This window comes from Balaenoptera physalus, assembly GCF_965194825.1.
Source record: "Balaenoptera physalus genome assembly, chromosome: 13".
NCBI classification, from domain to species: Eukaryota; Metazoa; Chordata; class Mammalia; order Artiodactyla; family Balaenopteridae; genus Balaenoptera; species Balaenoptera physalus.
In genome coordinates this window covers 10,730,267-10,749,367 of record NC_138892.1, presented here as the reverse complement: position 1 = coordinate 10,749,367, position 19,101 = coordinate 10,730,267, and the positions used below count along the sequence as shown (strand labels likewise).

Below are 19,101 nucleotides of genomic sequence, written 5' to 3'. Positions count from 1 at the left end.
CCATTTTCTTTTTTTTTTTTTAGTTAATTAATTTATTTATTTATTTATTTTTGGCTGTGTTGGGTCTTCGTTTCTGTGCGCGGGCCTCTCACTGTCGTGGCCTCTCCCGTTGCGGAGCACAGGCTCCAGATGTGCAGGCTCAGTAGTTGTGGCTCATGGGCTTAGTTGCTCCGCGGCATGTGGGATCTTCCCGGACCAGGGCTCGAACCCGTGTCCCCTGCATTGGCAGGCAGATTCTTAACCACTGCACCACCAGGGAAGCCCTTGTGCCATTTTCAATACATGGGTTCCACCTCGTGGTCCAAGATGGCTGCCTGAGCTTCAGCCATCATATCTGCCTCTCAGCTGCAGGAAGGAGGAAGGGATGAAGGTCAGGGCCCTCCTTTTAGGAACACTTGATGCTTGTGCTATTAGGCAGGTGGCAAAGGCTTAGGGCAGGAGGAAGAGGGAGCTCCTAGTTGCAGGGAAGGCTGGGGTCCGTGGTCTGTTCTGGAGAACCGTGTACCCACTAAGAATTGGGGATTGCGTTACTAATGGGAGAATTGGCATTGGGGTGCAAGCAGCAGATTCTCACACAGGAGCCAAATACGTAAAGGGCTGTCCAGAGGGGATCCAACTGTGGAACTAAAACCATAGCAGACGCTCATCCAGATGTTCCTGTTACCGCACTGAACTTCCCAGATGGGTCAGGCCTGTGCTAGTAAAACAAGGAGCAATGGCCATGGTTACTGGGAGCCAGGCCTCAGCTCAGTAGAGAAAAGAACTCTCCTAGTAGGATCCGTTTTGGGGTGGCCTGATTCTCCCCCGGGGGCTGAGGTGAGCAGGCCGGGTGGAGCTGCCTGCCAGCGTCTGAAACTGAGGAGGAGAGGGATCTGATGTTAAGCCTCAGCTTCCTTCCTCTCCAAAATCCCCTTGACCTTGATGTTCCCTAGGCTTGAGCTGTTGCTTTCCCTTTAGCTGTGTGGAGGGCTCTGGGGAGGGGTTCCCAATTCATCCTGAGCTTGGAGGGCTCACTGCCTGCTCTTTTGTGAGCAGGTCCATCTTAGAAAAGCCCTCCTGGGACTTTGTTGGTGGTGCAGTGGTGGTTAGGACTCCGTGCTCCCAATGCAGGAGGCCCGGTTCAATCCCTGGTCGGGGAACTAGATCCTGAACGCTGCAACAAAACTAAAAGATCCCACTTGCTGCAACAAAGACCCGGCGCAGCCAAATAATTATTAAAGAAAAAGAAAAGCCGTCCTGTTCTGAGCAAACATCTGCCTCCTCCAGATGCCAGAGAAGCCCTTTAGGTGTTTGCACTCTGCCCTCCGCCTTTCTCAGTCTCCTCGGCTCTGAGCTGCCTCCTCTGGGAAGCCTTCCTTGACACCTGGCAATCAGTCATTTCTCCATCTGGGCTCCCGGGATACTTTGCATTTCTTTCTTTTAAACACTGAACATATTATAACCTGGTTACCTCTTTCCCCCCAGGCAGGCCCTGAGCTTTCTGAATGGGAAGTTGTGTCGGTCATTTCTGTGTTCTGCTCTTGAAACAGGACCTGAATCACTGTAGGTTTTTGGCCAGTCCTGGCTGGATTACACTGGACCCATTCCCCCTCCTCACAGGTGTTCCCACGTAACCCTTGAAATAATCTTTTTGAGATTTTCTTGGCCCTAGTGCCATGCTTTCCTGTCTGCAAGTTTCCGAATCTAGTTTTTTCTCCTCATCGCCACAACCATCTCCCATGGGCCCTTGCTGAAACCTTCCCTGTCCGGTGAGCTTTGCCCTTTCCCTTCCCCCTTAGTCACCATGATTGGCAAATAACCAAAAGAAGGAGGATGGAAAACAAATTTATCAAGTACCTCCAATGTGCCAGTGATGACATTAACTCAACAACAGCACTGTGAAGTGGGTACTAGCTCCATTCGACAGTTGAGGAAACTGAGTCTCAGGTTAAGTTACATCAAAAGTTACCCCGTTATAGATAATAAGACATGACCCTCACATCTCATGAGGGAGACAGACACATGGAGATCACCCTGGAGGTCGGTTCAATAAAGTATAGGCCCAGGGGGGCACAGAACAGAGAGGAGGTGACATTGAAAGGAGTCTTGGAAGATAGCTTGGCCAGGTGGATGGGAGAGGGAATGGGCAGGCAGAGAGCCCTTGGTGAGCAAAGGTGGAGGAGGGGTGGTCAGAGGAGAGGAGAAAGCTGCAGAGGCCAGCAGGGACCAGACCCTTAAGGGCCTCAGATACTGAGCTAAGGATCTGGACCCTTATCTTGGGGCAGCGGGAGCCTCCGATGCGGGAGTGGGGGTTGAGCCTGGGGAGAGTCAGAGTCAGGGATTCATTTGCGAGAAATCTCCCTGGTGGCAGCGTCAGGGTGCATCAGGGAGACTAGAAGCTCCAAGACCCTCCAGCAATAATCCAGGGGAGAGGTGGGCAGACCCTCCTCTCATGCAGGCAGCACTTGCTCTCTCACCAAGTGTTTACTGAGCACCGGTAAGGAAGTGCTTAGTAAAGCACCAGTATTAGGTGCTTAGCACTGGGGATACACTGGTGAGCGAGACAGGGTGGTCTGTGCCCTCCAGGGATTTACATTCCCTGAGCTGTTTCTATAGGGACAGAGAGGAGGAGAGATAATAACATTTATTGAGCACTCACTGTATACCAGTCACTCTTTACCTGGTTTAACTCACTGAGTTCTCACCATAACCCCACAGGGTAGGTAATTCCATTAAGCCCATTTTGCAGGTGAGGCACATTGAGATGCCCCCCAACCCTACGCTGATGTCCTCCAGGACACTGTTTTAGCTGAGTTCTAACTGATCACTGTCTCTCAGTTGGAGCTGGGATTTAAGCTGAGGGTCATCTCTGGCTGGGCACATGTACATCTCCAGGGAAGGATCAAGAAGGTAGATATACCCAAGCCATGGGTCCTTCCGCAAAGAAATAAGTCACACCCTAGATACCTATGTTAACACTGCTGGACTAGCTGAACTAGCTCCCAAAGAAACGGGAGACGGAGATCCAGGATCTTACCTCCAGGGGGTGCCACTCACATGGTCGACAATGTGAAAGACACCCCCAGGAACAGCGGGAGTCTTGCACAGGATCCTGGCAGAGTGAGCCCTCACTTAAGGCTGGGGAAGCCAGGGAGGGCTTCCTGGAGGGGGTGGGCATTTAAGCCATCACTAAAGGATGAAAATCTGATTTACCATTTCAGAGACACTGCATAAAAGAGAAGTCCTGAGGATTAGTTTGGTTTGACTCACACAATGTTTAAAAACAATTTGACTTAGCCATATTTAAAATTTTTTGAGGTTTTATATAAAAGTTCAGATTTCCAGCTTCTCCAGCTTCTGCAGGCTTTGGATCACCACTTTACAGGGTAGGTAGCTTTGGGCTGGAGCCAGCCCTGATGACCGCTTTAGAGATTCATACCTTCCAGCCCCTGCTCCACTGGGTCACAGCCCCCTGCATCTCTACCTTGCCTGCCCAGACCATGTGACACTCCAACAGGTCTGTGAGCCCAGAGGCCTGGGATGACCCTTCCCGCTTGATCAGTGAGGAAACTGAGGCTCAGGGGGGTAGAGTGGGATTAGAACTGTCACTTATTGTTCTGCTTCCCCAAATCTCTGAAGAGGTATGTCTGCGCCAAGGGGAAGGGCGTGAGCCGAGGGGTGGAGGTGAGCAGGCACAAACTCTTCAGGGAGCAGAAAGGGGAATGGGAGGCTGGGGCTAAATGGTGACAAGTGGTGACGCTGCCCTGCCTGCCACCATTATGCCCTGAGCCATCCCGCAGAACTCAAGAGTGTGTTTTCAGACCAGGCACTGTCATTGAGGGGCTGGGTGGCTTTGGGCAACTTGCTTGAGTCTTGAGTTTCCCATCTATACAATGGGGTTGTAGCTGCCCTTCCCATCACAGGGATGAAAGTACCACTGTCCCCCCCAGGAGGGGGCTTCCTCCAACAGACCCCTTCACTCATCCCAACACACCCTTGGCTCACCGGCCCCCTTCAGGACCCTGGCTGCTGCCCAACCCCAATCCCCCCACCCCAACTGTTTTCCCTGCCCTGGAGGAATGCAGCCAGGCGGCTCCAGAGCTGCGGAGAGCACTCAGGACAGCCCACCAATCCTGCCCACTGACTCTCCCCCTCACCTCCTTATTCTTTCCCCTCAGCCTGAAATGCTTTTCCCAGGACCTGCAGGCTCACTGCCACGTCTTCTCCAGGTTTTTGCTCAAAGGTCGCCATCTCAGAGAGGCCATCGCTGACCACCTTATTTATTTATTTTTTAATGTTTAACATTTTCTAAGTATTTATTTTTGGCTTTTTGTAACGTTAAATAAATAGAGCCATTGGAATTGTTTTATTGACTAAATATATATGTGTATATATATGCGATCCAGCTGTAAATACTTCCTGACCACCCTATTTAAAAAGTAATGCTCTCCCCACACCAGCCACTTCCAACCCACCGACCCCTTCATTTTTCTCCTTAGCACCTATCACCAGCCGACATACTCCATATATTGCTTCTTTATCTTGTTTGGGATCTGTTTGTCTCCACTAGAATGTAAGTGCCACAAAAATAGGAGGTTCGCTTGTTTGTTCACTGATGTGTCTTCAGCACACACAACGGACAAAGTAGGGGCTCTGTAAGTATTGAATGAATTGAAGTGTCAGGAGTGCCACGCTGAGTTGGTTCCAGATTTTACTGGTTGGTGGGGGCTAGAGAGCTGGGGCCATACCCTGAGTTTCAAACTCAAACCAAGCACCCACCCACTCCCTGGCTCAGAGAGGTCAAGTAACTGTCTCAAGATGCCACGGCCTCACTACAAGTGCTAGAGCCTCCCTGCTCCCTGTTTTGCTTACAGTAATTGGGACTGAGCAGAAAGATCATTATCCTTGTTATGAAGATGTGCTTTCACCCACTCCGTCTTGTGCCAGGATGACCTGTTCAGGGGTCTGTCTCTCCCCCTGGTCAGTGGGTTTCCCCTCTCAGAAGGAGCCACATTTTATTCATGTTACCATATCCCTGGTGCCCAGCACAGGCCTGGCATGTACCAGGTACCTGTGAATGTCTGAGTGAACTAGTGAATGAAGATGCTCTGTATTGGCCAGTGGAGTCCAGACACACCAGGGTTTTAGTCTTGGCTCTGCCACTTACTAGCTGGGTGACACTGGCGAATTAGTTAATTTCTCTGATCCTAGTTGCTGTGAAATGAGGATCTTGGTACTTAATCCTTCAGGTTACTACATCGTCATAGATGTAAAGATTTTGGAATAGAAGCTGGCACATAGTGCAGAATGTTAGCTTAGAAAAGAAGGCATATTTTTTAAAAAGGAGGAGCTTTGCATTTTGTGAGTGAGCTCCACATCAGTGGAAGTGTGCAAATGGATGTGCAAATGGTCGAAAACCCCTGGGCATTTCATTTCATCCTCACAGGTACTACTGTCACCTCTCCATTTTACAGATAAGAAAATTGAGACGCAGAGCCAAAGCCAGCCTAGGAGACTGTGGCGGGAACGAACCGAAGGGAAAGAGATTAAAAAGAGCCAAAACCGCCAGTGCCAGCCCTCTCAAGAACCTCCTGGGAACCCTGCCACTGCTGCTCTGGCTAAGCGTGCAGCGGGTCTGGCACTCGGAGGCATCTGGGCGCCGCCCGCCTCCGCCCCGCCCCTTGCCCTCGGGTTGTCGAATCCCAAGGTCTTCATGTAAATGAAGCACCTAGAAAGAGCCTATGCGAGAGCGGCAGGGGCGTGGTCTTCGTCCACCTCCCAGGCAACGTTCTGATTCATTGTTAAAATAGAAAGGCTGTGACCCCTGGCACCCCACCGCAGCACCCCCTTGTGTGTGGAAACCCGAGCCGAGGTTAGTACCGCGAGCGGAAAGGTTGAGAGGGAGGAAAGGCTAGTGAGAAAAGGTAGAGGGGTGAGGGACACGGGGAGGGACTAACTAGCTGGATGGAGAGAGGTCCAGGGGTCCATTCCCCGGGTGGGGCATGCATGTCCGCTGAAGGTTTTTCATTGTTATATCCACACCTAAAGTGCATTTTAGAGAAGGATTCTGCCAATTGGTTGGGGGTGGGAGGGGGAAGCGGGAGCAGTGAGGGGCATGTGTATAAGAGCACCCCACACCCGCCCGCAGGGGATTAAGCTGCTTTCTCAGTCTGAGGCGTTGCTCCTTTATGTGGCGGGATTGGGAAGGAACCGCCCAGGCTGGGCAGGACGGATGCCTACCCTCTGCACTACTGGGAGCAGGGAACGACGCAGGGAGATAACAGCTCGGGAAGAATTGGAGACCCCGGGGCCACTGAAGGGCCAGTGGTGCCCCCAACCTCCACCGTGCCCTGCCACTTCCCCAGGTCTGATGGTGAAGGAGCCAGGAATCTTCTCCCTGGTTGCCCCAGGGGAGGATGTGAAATTCCCCAGCTCTCCCCCAAGATTGGCAACTAAGGCCAGATCCCCTGCGACGCTTTGGAGGATACTCGACAGGTATGAGCAGATGACCTGGGGGCACAGTAAGGTGCATGTGTGTTTGGGGATATGGATTCCTCTCACCCCACCCCGCTTGCTGGGGTGAGGAGAGCATCTTCAAGTCACTCTTCTGACGGGGCTCTGCCCCCCACCACCAGGGCATGGGGTTGGAGCCCTCAGTGGCGCCCAGAGGAAGAGCCCTGTGCTCATCACAACACCAGGGGTTCTCTTTGGCTGAGCTCTGCCAGACTTGCAGTGTGACCTTAGGTTGTTCACTTTCATCCATGATTTTGTCCTCAATTCCAAAAATACCTGGCTGGCCACTTGCCTCACTCTCAGGGTTTCCCAAGGGACCTGCATGAGTTGGCAGTGTGATCCAGTGTCCCTCACGCCCACCTCTGAGAGGGTGGGGAGGCACAAAGACTGGGTTTGAATCCAGTTCAGCCACTGGGACTTTGAACAAGTTATGGAATCTCTGTGAGACTTAGCTGCCTCATCTGAAATTGGCATTAATTTTATCTACAATGCAGGATAACTGTAAGGCAAGGGCACTCAAACTTTGGGGTGCATTGGAATCGCCTAGGAGACATGTATAAAATGCATTGTATAAATGCCTTGTATAAGTGCCTCACCTCCAGAGATTCTGGCTGGGTGGATCAGGGAAGGAACTGGGAATATGCATTTTATGAGCAGCTCAAGCTGAGTCTAATGCAGGGTCCTCAAAATACACTTTGAGCAACACTGCAGTAATGACTAGAAATCACATGTCAAATGTTTGGCCGAGTGCCTGGTGCTTAGGAGGTGCTTAATGAGTGTTTGTTGAGTGAATAAGTGAACAGGTGAAAGAATTGATGGATAACCTCATTTCCTTGGTCCTTGGCTGTCTGGGGGCAAGCTGGGGCTGGAGTCCAGGTGGGCTGCCAGCCAGTCAGCTGGTCTTTGCCTCCCCCCACCCCCAATTCTTCCCAGGCCCCACCATTGGATTGCAGGAGCTGCCCTGGCCTGATTCAACTGATATGGAGGGGGTGGCTGGGAATGCCCCCTGTGAACACTTTGAAGCTAATGTGCTTGCCCAGAGATGCTGTCAAAACTGCTTCCACCCTGAGGAGGCCCACAGAGCAAGGCATCAGGTGGGCAGGCTTTCCTGAGTGGTGGTTTGGGACAGGGGAGTCTGTGATGGGGGTGCCTGGCAGGACCACTAACTTGCAGCTGAACTCAGACACTGACCTTCCTTGTGGTCAGAGCCTCAGTTTTCCCAGTCTGTACAATGAGGTGGTGGGACCATGTTAACGCTTCCCAAATGCCAGTTATTCTCCTCCTGCTCTTATGATTTTTTTGCCAAGCCTCATATAACCTATTACTTACCATACTGTCCATTAAATCAATACGCATTTTTTCACTTATATTAAAACAAAACTTTACATCACCACCACAAATAGAAAACTAGAATCATATTCTTTATATAGAAGGTTCAAAGGAAAGAATAAAAAAGGAAAAAAACAACAACCCAGAAATGTCACTGAATTCTAACTAGAGAGTGTTGTCAGCTAAAGGTTCTGAGCCTGAGCCCTGCTGTCTCTCTGTTAAAAAGGGAGATTGGTAGGTGTTAGCCATTAAAGATACCCCACATCCACTGGAGGCTTTCTCCTTGAAGGTACTGAAGGAGTGAAAGGGGAGGCATTTTCTCACTTTGTGATGGATGAGGTTTCAGGCTAAGCCCTGGTCCAAGTAAACCCAGAGCTATGAGAAGCACGGGACTGTGAATCTCCAAGGGCGCTGCAGCCTTGACCGCCTAATGGCTCTGTCATTCTCAGTGGGACTTGAGGCTCCTCTTGAGCCTGGCAGCCATCTCCATGCAGGCATTAGGCTCTAAGAGGTGACCATTATAAGGGAGTTGCTGTTCAGCTTTGGAGCCAAAGCAGACCAGAGTTCCAGTCCTAGGTTTGCCATTTACCCGCTGTGTGACCTTGGGTCATTGACTGCTCTGGTTTCACTCTCCTAATGGGTAAAGTGGGGCACCAAGTCTTCTCACCCAGGGCATCTGGCCCTGCTTAGCCCAAGTCACATGTGGCTAATTCGATACCCATTCGTTTCCTTTCTTCCTCCTTCCCAACCAGAAAAATAAACCTGGGAGATTCTTTTCTACCCGTCCTGATACCTCTAAAAACAGCTCCCCTACCCTCGCCCCCAAGTTCAGGGAGCAGTTGCCTGAAATCCCTGTGAGTCCATCTCCCATGCAAATGACCTTCTCCCGATGGGTGGGGAGATGGCAAGCATGGAACAGGAGGAGAAACTTGGATTCAGACAGGTCTGAGTTCTAGTCTCAGTCCCACCACTTCCCAGCTGAGACCTTGGGCCAGCTCATGTGTTCACGTATATTGAATAGGTGCTTAAAATGTGCCAGGCATTAGGCTAGATATTGGGGAAACAGTGACAAATAGAACAGACACAGTTCCTGGTTCATGGGCTTGTAGTCTAGCAAGAGAAATGGAGACTAAGAAAGTAATTATGCAAATAATTTTTGAATCATGGTTGTGATAAATGTTGTAAAGGAACAGCACGTGGCATGAGGGTAAATGATAGGGCATTTGGGGAATGTTTCTCCAAGGAAATGATACTTTAGCTGCTTGGTAAGGGCTATGAGGGCATCGCCAGTGAAGTTGGGGTAAGAGGAGAGCAAGGGAACAGTAAGTGCAAAGGCCCTGAGGCAGAAAGGAGGAGGCACACTGGAGGGTGGAGAGAAGCCAAGGATGGAGAATGGGGTGGGGGCTGGGTCTCACCGGCCTTGTGCACATGCTGAGAACCTTGGACTTTTTCCTGAGAGGCATGGGGAGCCACTAAAGATTTTAAACAGGGGAGTGATGTGATCAGATTTGCATTTTCAAAAGTCACTCTGACTGCAGGACAGAGAATGGACAGCAGGGAGTGAGAGTGAACAAGGTGAGCAATGAGGAAAAAGTGCAATTACTCATATCAGAGGTGACAGACTTTTTTTTTAATTAATTTTATTTTGGCTGCACTGGGTCTTCATTGTGGCACGCAGGCTTCTCTAGTTGTGGCGTGCGGGCTTAGTTGCGGTATGTGGGATTTTAGTTCCCCAACCAGGGATTGAACCCGGGCCCCCTGCATTGGGAGCGTGGAGTCTTAACCACTGGACCACCAGGGAAGTCCCTGATGCTGGAGATTTTGAGATGGAGACAAATGGACACATTTCAGAACTAACTGAATAGGAGAATCTAAAGGATTTGGTAACTGAGTAATGTGGAGAGGCTGGAACATGGCTGACTGCTGTGTTATTTTCTGAGGCAGGGTTCTTGGAATGGGAGGCCCGTTTAGAGTTGTTTGGGGTGGTGAGTGGGAGGTGCCTGGGGGACACACTGGAGATGAGAGGAGTTTACTTAATATGAGGTGCTCAGGAGCCAGACCTCTGCAGGAGATAGAGGCTTTCAAGTCATCAGGATCTGGCGCTGATGAAAGTCCTGCTCATGGATGAGCAGTTTCAAACACGTAGAGTCACAAAATCTGTGTGTTAAAAAAGCATCCCCCAGCCAGATCCTTAATTACACTCCAGCACAAACTCATCCCTGAGGGGCCTGATAAAGGTATCACCTGGGGCTAGAGCCAGTTCTGACATCTTCACCTATGTTAGAAAATGCAAGGACTTCCCTGGTGGCGCAGTGGTTAAGAATCCGCCTGTCAATGCAGGGGATATGTGTTCGAGCCCTGGTCCAGGAAGATCCCACATGCCGTGGAGCAACTAAGCCCGTGAGCCACAACTACTGAGCCCATGTGCCACAACTACTGAAGCCTGTGCGCCTAGAGCCCGCGCTCCACAAGAGAAGCCACCGCAATGAGAAGCCTGCTCACCGCATTGAAGAGTAGCCCCTGCTCACTGAAACTAGAGAAAGCCTGCGCACAGCAACGAAGACCCAATGCAGCCAAAAATAAATAAATAAATAAATTTATTTAAAAAAAGAAAGAAAGAAAATGCAGAAAGGGCCCCAGGTCACAGAGCAAACCTTTCCCAGAAGCTTGCTCCAGCTCCCCTATGATCCTGGGCTCTGGATGCATCTCTGCTCTGCTCTCAGCTGAGTCTCCCAGGCTGGGAGGTGTGAGGAGGGCTTATCCCTGGAAATCACACAGCCTTGACCAGGTCATGGCCAGGTTCTGGATGGAGGGGGGAGGGTCTTGCTGTATGCCAGGTCCCACACATTCCTTTTCAATGCATCTATTCTTAAGTGTATTTAACATTTATTGATTTAACACTAATAAAATTCTATTGAATGTTTTTACATTATTTGTTATATTTAAGATATACAGATGTTCTAAGCCCTTTCACTCATATTAACTCATTTAATTCTCATAACACCCCTAGGGAGTGGGTCCATTAATCACCTCTGTTTTGTAGATGAGGAAACCAGGCTCAGAGAGGGAAGTCACTGGGCTGAGGTCACCCAGCTGGGAAGTGGAGGTGCCAGGATTGGGCCTGATGACTGTCTGAGGCCAGAGCCCGTGCTGACCCGCCAGACAGGAAATCAGAGCTGGGGATTAGTTGCTGGGCCTACTCGTGTGGATGGTGGGTAGTGACGGGGGCTGGAGGTGAAAGCAGGGAGGAGGTACCACGACAGGCTGGGGCTTCTGCTGGGCCCAGCTGGGCTGGGACCCCTTGATGATGCCCAGAGTGCCGCTCCCTCCTCATTCATGCGGCAAGGTCCCCAGGGTAGCCAAGGCGCCAGGCCGGGCTGCAGATCTGACACCTCCCGCTATGGAGCGCTGATCAGAATCTGGCTCCTGGGCAGGGGGCGAAACTGAATCCAGACGGGCCTTCCTCCTCTGGCTTGGATGGCGCGGCAGACACCCCAGCCCCACTCCTTGGCACTGCCCAGGTCCCAGAGTGGCGGCCTTCTTGGAACCTGGAGACTCTGTGCCCACTCCAGGGCTGCGGCCAGGCTGTGGCCTCCGCCCCGGTTCTGGGCTCCAAGGTCCCCAGGGAGCCCGTGCCCAGGCCCCCGCCCGGTCCCGCTCTCAGGTGAGCCGCGAGGATCGGGTTCCTGCGGTTTCATGTCCTGCATTGTTCTTGGCTGGGCCGTGGCTTATGAAACAGTAATGAGGGGCCCCTGCTCCCGCAGCCGGCCCCTCTAAGGTTTCCACTGCCTCGGCTGCCGCCGCCTCAGCCCAGAGTCGGGGCCTGGGAGGGCAGCAGCGTGGGGGCCTGAGTTGGAGCCCCCCGGGGACGAGGGTGCTGACAGCCGCCAGCCGCCACTGCCGGAGCCCGCCGCCCAGGTAATCCGAGAGGAGGCGGGGTGCAGGGTGCTGTGGCCGCTGTCCCCCTCACCGGGGGAGGGCCCTGCCACCCTGGGAGGTGGGGAGGAATGGGGGGGCCTTCCCAGAGGTGAGCAGCTGTTCCCCCCGGTGAGCCCAGCACCAGCCTTCGCAGGTGTGGCCCTGCTCAGGGCAGGAGGGAGAGAGAAACCCTCAGTCAGCTCAGGGGCCCTGCCCCCAACCCCTGGAGCCTTGACCTTCCAGCCCTGGAGCCCCGTGGCCCTCCTTTAGGAGCGCACATCTCTCCTTTTCTCCAAGGTCTTCCTTCCCATCTCCTCCTCCCTCAGACTACCTCTTCCTGCCTCAGACATTTTCCTTCATTTTCCGGGCTAGCTTAATCCTCCCTCTCCCTCCTCATCCATGTGTTCTGGCAGCGACAGAAGACCCTTTTGGATCCTTGTGTGCACTTCACATCCTCAGGCACATACTCATACATATGTGCCGACACACACGTGCTTGCTTGTGTACACAAGTCAGGTGGGTACGCTGATGCGTGTGTTTATAAGCACATATAAATAAACGTACACGCACTTATGCAAACAGACGCATCAGCGTACCCGCCGGGCACGCATACACATGCGTGCACATGCGCATACTTGCACACACGCAGGAATTTATACGAACACACACCTGTAGACATGCGCGCATGCACATACCCTGTGCCTCTGCCAGCCCCCAGCTTGGGTCCCAAGGAGCACTTCCAGTCTGATGGACAGCTCTCCCTGAGAAGTGGAGATCCCAGGAGGAGCTGTCTGGAGACTCTTCCACACCGCCTGGTGGGGGGAGGGGCTGCACAGGGGGAGGGGAGCCCCCACGTGGGCGGCGAGCTGCCTCCTCTCCAACTCTGTCTCAGGAGCCCGGGAGCCCTCCAAGTGCTGAGGCGCCCTACTGCGACCTGCCCCGCCGCCCGGCCGCCCCTGAGGACCCGCTCCGTGCCTCGACCTCCAACTGCCAGTCTGTGGTGGGTTCAGGCCTTGGGCCAGGGCCTGAGAGGTGGGTAGAACCCTGGGGCCTGAGGAGGGGTTCCCGGGGTTGGATACCCTCACCCATCCCACCCCACACCCCTTTATGATGGCAGCCTCCGTCTGTGATGGCTGCTGGCGTGGGTCACGTGGTCAGTCCACTCGGCCTGGGTACAGGCAGCAGTGGGCATGTTTCATGGGCCCTAGCTCAAGGGATGGAGCAGCCATGCACCCACCCTGCAGTGGGCATGGCCCACAGCCCACTCACATTTCCTGGTTCCCTTTGCACAGCTTTAAGAGATTAAACAGTCTCAGCACCCAGGGGCGCTTTTTATCACCCACCTACCTGACCATGCACTGCCCCTAGGCTCTGGAATTGCCTCCACCCCGGGGCCTGAGTTGGACCGAAGTCCCTCTTTGGGGCCATGGTGCCTTGGGAGGGCATGGTCGAGGGTCTAGAAACCTGGGTTCGAGCTTCAGCTCCTTCCCTGATGGGCTGTGGGACCTTGGGCAAGTTATTCCCTCTTTTTATACCTCAGTTTCCCTGTTTAAAAAAGAAGAGGGATTGAATCAAATCAGCATTGTTTTGCGAACATGTGTTCCTCATAGGTAGGCATTATTTAAAAAAAAAAACAAAAAACAGCTCTGCCATCAAATATGTTTCAGAAAGTCTGGTATAAACAAATTTGAATATCTTTTTTGCAGGACTTGTCAGAGCTTTTAGTTTGCTAGCATGCACTGTGCTTTTGGGTGGGGAAGGTAGGAGAAGAGTGTAATATGTCTCAAACTTATTTGACCACAGACCTCTTTTAAGGGTCATCACTCATTTCTGTCTCGTAGGCCAATTTGTGAGTCACTCTTTTTTTTTTTTTTGAATTTTAGAATTTTATTTTTTATACAGTAGGTTCTTATTAGTTATCCATTTTATACATATTAGTGTATATACGTCAATCCCAATCTCCCAGTTCATCACACCTCCCCACCACTTTCCCCCCTTGTTGTCCATTGTGGGTCACTTTTTGGGGATACTGCCAGCTCTAACCTACTGGCTTCTTTAAAGCAGGGCTTTCTCTACAGCTCCCTCCCTTGGCATCCAGACCAGTGGCCCTGTCACTGCCCCTGGAGCCCTGCTCCCTCTCAAAGCCCACTATTAGCCCAGCATGATTCTGTCTTAGTCTTACCAAGCTTGGGGTCCTCTCTCCTGCTCTAGTAACATGGTGGGGGCTGAGGCCACAGCCCTGGTTCACAGTGCATCTCTGCCTTTTCCTAGCTCTGTGACCTTGGCCAGTCCCTTGACCTCTCTGAGCCTCAGTTTCTTCATCTGTAAAATGGGAATCTTTACACTCACTTCGAAGGGAGGCTGTTGGAGCTAAACGAGGCAGCCCACGTGAAGGGCAGAGCACAGGCAGCCCTCGGTGTTAGCTCCCTCCTCCACTCAAAAGTGAGGTGTGTGTGCACCTGGGTGGTGGTGGGGTGTTACTCCTTAATTCCCATCACTTTGAGGGAAAAAGTCATGGGTCTGTCTCCTCTCCCAGGGGCCCATCAGCAGGGCTCCCTGCAGAGGGCCTCACAGCCACCCCCAGGAGCCAGGAACCCGAGGCAGCACCCTACCTGGAGGGCCTGGCCTCCTCCCTGTGCGGCAGCTTCAACGAGAGCCCTGACTCTGGCACCAGCTCCAGCCCTGACTGCGAAGCCCCTGATGATACCAGCGACTCGTCCTCCGTGGTGAGAGGGGGGCGGGAGGCCAGGGCAAGAGCAGGTGTCTGCCCCTCCTGGGCCAGCCCTGGGGTCCCACGCAAACCTCCAGATGGGGCTGAGCCTCTCACAACAGGGAACAGAGCCGAGGTCCTCTGGAGCCTTAGCCAGCATGTTGGGCCGCCCCAGACCATGCACCTGGGAGGGGCCGGGGGCTCTGCTGGGCCAGCCCAGGGGGCTGAGGGTCTGGCTATGAAAAGATGGAGGCAGGTGTTTCAGTTGACAGGGAGCTCCCCGTGAATCATCAACGGGCTCCGGCTGCCAAAAACTCTCAGTTCACGGAGGGCCGGGATGTTGGGTGTGGTATCCAGATCAAGAGTGGGACTGGACCTAGGCCCTGCCCTGGTCACACACTGCTTAGCCCCATGACCAGCCCTGGCATAGATCTCCGAGTGTCAGAGGAAAGGGAGCAGGCTGTGGGGCCTGGCAAGGGCAGGGGGCTATTTAGCCAGGAGAAGAGGAGACTCAGGGGAACTTCTTGGGACATTCGACCCTCAAAGGGTTGTCCCGGGACAGAAGAGGCAGGCTATCCAGGAGACCCCAGGGGGAAGTGATAAGACTCAGAATAAAACAACCCAGCCCTGCAGGCATTGGCTCAGGAAGGCTCACCACCCCACTCTGAGGTGGAGAGTTTTATGTCCCTGTTTTGGGGCAAGAAATCTGAGGCTCAAAGAAGGGAAGTGACTTACTTGAGGCCACACATCTGGGAAGTGGTGGGGCTAGACTTCGGGGTTTTTTTTGTTATTATAAATTTATTTATTTTTGGCTGCATTCGGTCTTTGTTGCTGCGCGCGGGCTTTCTCTAGTTTTGGTGAACGGGGGCTACTCTTCAATGTGGTGCGCGGGCTTCTCATTGCTGTGGCTTCTCTTGTTGCGGAGCACGGGCTCTAGGCGCGTGGGCTTCAGTAGTTGTGGCATGCGGGCTCAGTTGTTGTGGTGCACGGGCTTAGTTGCTCCGCAGCATGTGAGATCTTCCCGGACCAGGGCTCGAACCCGTGTCCCTTGCATTGGCAGGAGGATTCTTAACCACCGTGCCACCAGGAAAGCCCCTGGGGCTAGACTTTGAACGCACCTACTTCTCTCTGGATCCTGGGGGTGTCTCTGGGGCAGGGGCCGCTATTCGAAGGCCCTCCTACCACACGGAGTCTGACTACCCTGGGTTCAAGTCCCCTCCCATATAAACCATTTCCCAGCTGTGTGACTTTGGGCAAGTTCTTAGCACCAAGGGGCATACCTACTGCACAGGGTTGATTGAACATTCGCTGAGTTAACACCTTCAAAGAGCCCAGCACAGTCCTGACCATACAGCAGGTGCTCTTGCAATGTCAGTTCCCTTCCCTTCCATCTACCCGTCTCATGCTGGGAGTGCAGGCCCTGGGCTCTCTCTCCTTGCTCTCCAAACAGGCTTTCTCCTCCCCTTCCCTGGCAGGACTGGGACACTGTTGAGAGGCAAGAGGAGGCCCCCAGTGGGGACAAGTTCACCGTGATGATCCCACGGAAGCCACAGGAGGGGCCAAGGGCTGACAGCGCCCGAAGGGCTCCTCCTCTCCTCACCCGGTCCCCTGTAGGAGGAGACACTGCAGGCCAGAGAAAGGAGGGTGAGTACCTTCTGCCAGGCCAGGTTGGTCCCTGTGACCACAGGTGTGGTGATGGCCAGGGGCCTGGGAACCAGAAAACCGTTTCTCTGGCCGCGTGGTCCCCTGGATACATCTTACTTTGACAGCTTGAGTCTCAATAACAGTAACAGTGCCCATATAATTATGGAGCAGACAACGTGCCATGCAATCTGCTTTAAATACATCATCTTGCAACTGGTGGGTCAGGGTCTTCAGGTTGCAAGTGATGGGAACTGGCCAAGTAAAAGTCTAGAGGAATGCCTTCGGGCATGGCTGGATCCAGGTATGCAAATGGCATCAGAAATCTGGTCTCTGCTCTTCTTTCTTCTGTGTTGGCTTCATTCTCAGATCCTCCCCTGATGGTGGCAGGATGAGTAGCAGCGGTATCAGGCTGTATCCTACCTAATTTTCAACTCCCACAGTAAGCGGGCACAATCTTCCCTATAGATATAGCTAAAGTCCCAGGAAGGGTTCTCCCTGGGACCCAGCATGAGTCATGTGCCCAACCTGGAGATCAGGGATGGGATCAACCCCCTGTGCAAACTTCATGGTCTGAGAGTGGGAGAGAGGAGATGGCCCAAAGGAAATCAAGGAGGTGTTGTTTCCAGAGAAAGGCAGAAGGCTGCTGGTCAGGCCAAGCCCACAGATGCCCATGACACTGGTCAGCGTCTCGCTGGTATGTGAACCCAGGATGCTGGACCCCCAAAGGTTGGGCCCTCCATCACTACTGCACTGCATTGCCTCCTGGTCTGTCTTCAGCATCATCAGGATTTGGAGATGTGGGGCGGGGCATCCATGTCCTAACCCCAGGAGGCAGTCTTGGCTTCCTACGGCTCCTGTAGCATTCAATCATCAAACACATGAGCACTAACCATGTGTAAGCCCTGATGCTAGACACCTTGGGCGTTCAGGAGGAGACAGACACGGTCCCTGCCCCGAAAAGCTCATCATCTAGTAAAGCAAACAGATGGGAGATGACAAACAGCAGCTCAGGACAGAGGAAGGGCAGAAACAGCTGTGCGGGGTTGTGAGAAGGGCTGGGGGTGAGGGTCAGGGTGGGGCTGGGGTCTGGGGAGAAAGAGCTTCATTCCAGCCAAGGAAGGACTCAGAGGAACACCTTTTGGACGTGGCACTGTAGCTGAGGAAACAGCTGGGTAAAGGCATGGAGGTGTGAAAAGGGAGTATCCTGGTACGCACAGCTTTAGCAGAGATGGTGGTATATAGCTGGGCCAGACCACGCGGGGCCTCAAGAGTCTAGCCAAGGAGTCTGGACTTTCTTTTGTAAGTAGCAGGGAGCCACAGAAGGTTTTTGCGAAGGGGAGCAATGTAATTGGTCCTGTGCCTTAAGAATTTCACTAGGGCAAAGTGTGAAGGATGAATTGAAGCAGGGCAAGGCAGAGGAGACTTTTGCAGTTTAAGAGACTATTGCAGCCACTGTAGTGGTAACTGGTTTAGGCATGAATCACCGGCTGATGCTAAATTCCTGGGTGAAGGGTTGTCGGGGAACAGTATATTCACACGGTCTCGGAGTATCGCCCCTCAGATTACATATCGATTACAGAGGGAAAAGGCACCCTTAGGATGCGAAGATCTGGCAGACACCACCTTAACCAAGTGGCTGCTCAGCCTCCCAGCATGGGGCAAACTGGCCAGGTGCCCCCATGTGTTGCACGGCAGAGGACATGGCATCTTTTCCAAGTCCAAGAGTGGGAACTGATTTTTGGACAATTAGACAGGAGGCTGTGAGAGCAAGTAGCCGGTGGACAAGGAAGGCCTCTCTGGGGAGGCGACATTGTAGCTGAGATCTAAGTTCAGAAACAGAAGGAAGAGCCAGTGCAGAGCCTTAAGGAGTGGGCAGAGGTGGCAGGTTCGAGGAGAGAGGAAAGATGGGGTGATAGGAGCATATGGAGTGTAGGAGAAGGGGGTGGAGAGGAGGCCGGTGTTGGGGGCCACCAGCAACCTGACCCTCCCTCCCAGCCTGTTCCTCCTCCAATCTGTTCTATGTCACCACCCATCCGGGGGCTCAGGTCCCAAATCTCGTGTTATCCTGATTCCTCTTTCCTCACCCTTTATATCCAATCAGCAGCAATTCTGGTCAGCACCTCCAAAACACACCCCAAATATGTCTCCTTTTTGCCATCTTTACCACTGCTCCCCGACCAAACCAGGAGTTATTGCCACAGCGCCTTCAGATCTCCTGTTTCTGCCAGGCCCCTTTAGTCCATTCTGCCTCCAGCAGCTGAGCCATCCTTTAAAAACATTCATCAGATCTTGTCAGCACCCCAGCCTCCACTGCCCTGCCCTATCAGGCCCTGGGGAGAGTGTGTATGGGAAGAAGTGCCTCCCCAGTGTGAATGGCCTGAGAGGTGGTGGGATTTTGTACTAAATCCCTGCTTTCTTGCTCTTAAACGCAAGGGCCGTGGGGTGGGGGGACCCTCACTATGTGACCTGCTTGATCAAAGGCAGTCACCACTGTCCGCCTGGCGGCAGGTTCCCAAATTGCAGCAGGAGGCCAAGGCCTGGGGGGAATTAGCCAAGTCCAAGATGTTGGGAATGCCTTGACATCCCTCTCGGGGCACCTCTCAGTTTGCAGACACACTCTGTGGGGCAGGCTGTGCCGAGCCCGGCTAGCTGAGGGACAAAACACAGATGCCCTAGAACATCTGCATAGCCTGCCCTGTGTGCTCACTAAGGGGGCTGCAGGAATGAAGTCAGATCCTGGGTGGGCCAGGATCCAAGAGATGCTTGTGATGGGTGGGAAAGGGAAGAAACCGGGGCTGGGGGTGCTGACCCAGCTGTGAGCCACTGGGAGTGGTGGTAAACGCTATCTCAGCCAGTGCACATGCTCAGAGGGTGGGAAGACTCCAGGACGAGGCGCAACTCAGAGCTGGAAAGTGGTGGCACAATATTATTGCTCACTCATGGTGTGCTAGGCACTTTCCTAAGCCCAGTAGACACAGTAGTAAACAAGAAGGTGAGGCCCCTACTGG

General features: G+C 53.0%; 1 protein-coding gene across 8 annotated transcripts in view; it reads left to right on the top strand.

The window, feature by feature from the left end:
• The first annotated feature begins 1,003 nt into the window (after positions 1-1,003).
• The window catches only part of TRIOBP (TRIO and F-actin binding protein), a 62,724-nt gene continuing 44,626 nt past the window's right edge, over positions 1,004-19,101 (top strand). Inside the window, exons 1-5 of one of the 8 annotated variants that reach the window (XM_082419991.1) lie at positions 1,004-5,851; positions 6,345-6,474; positions 12,632-12,739; positions 14,276-14,465; positions 15,925-16,093. In XM_082419991.1, coding sequence (XP_082276117.1) covers positions 6,350-6,474; positions 12,632-12,739; positions 14,276-14,465; positions 15,925-16,093 — 592 coding nt within the window. In that variant the 5' untranslated portion in view covers positions 1,004-5,851; positions 6,345-6,349. Of the gene's footprint in view, positions 5,852-6,215; positions 7,587-12,631; positions 12,772-14,275; positions 14,466-15,924; positions 16,094-19,101 lie in introns of those variants that run through there. The other 7 variants (XM_082419990.1, XM_082419992.1, XM_082419994.1 and 4 more) reach the window with 7 other exon arrangements.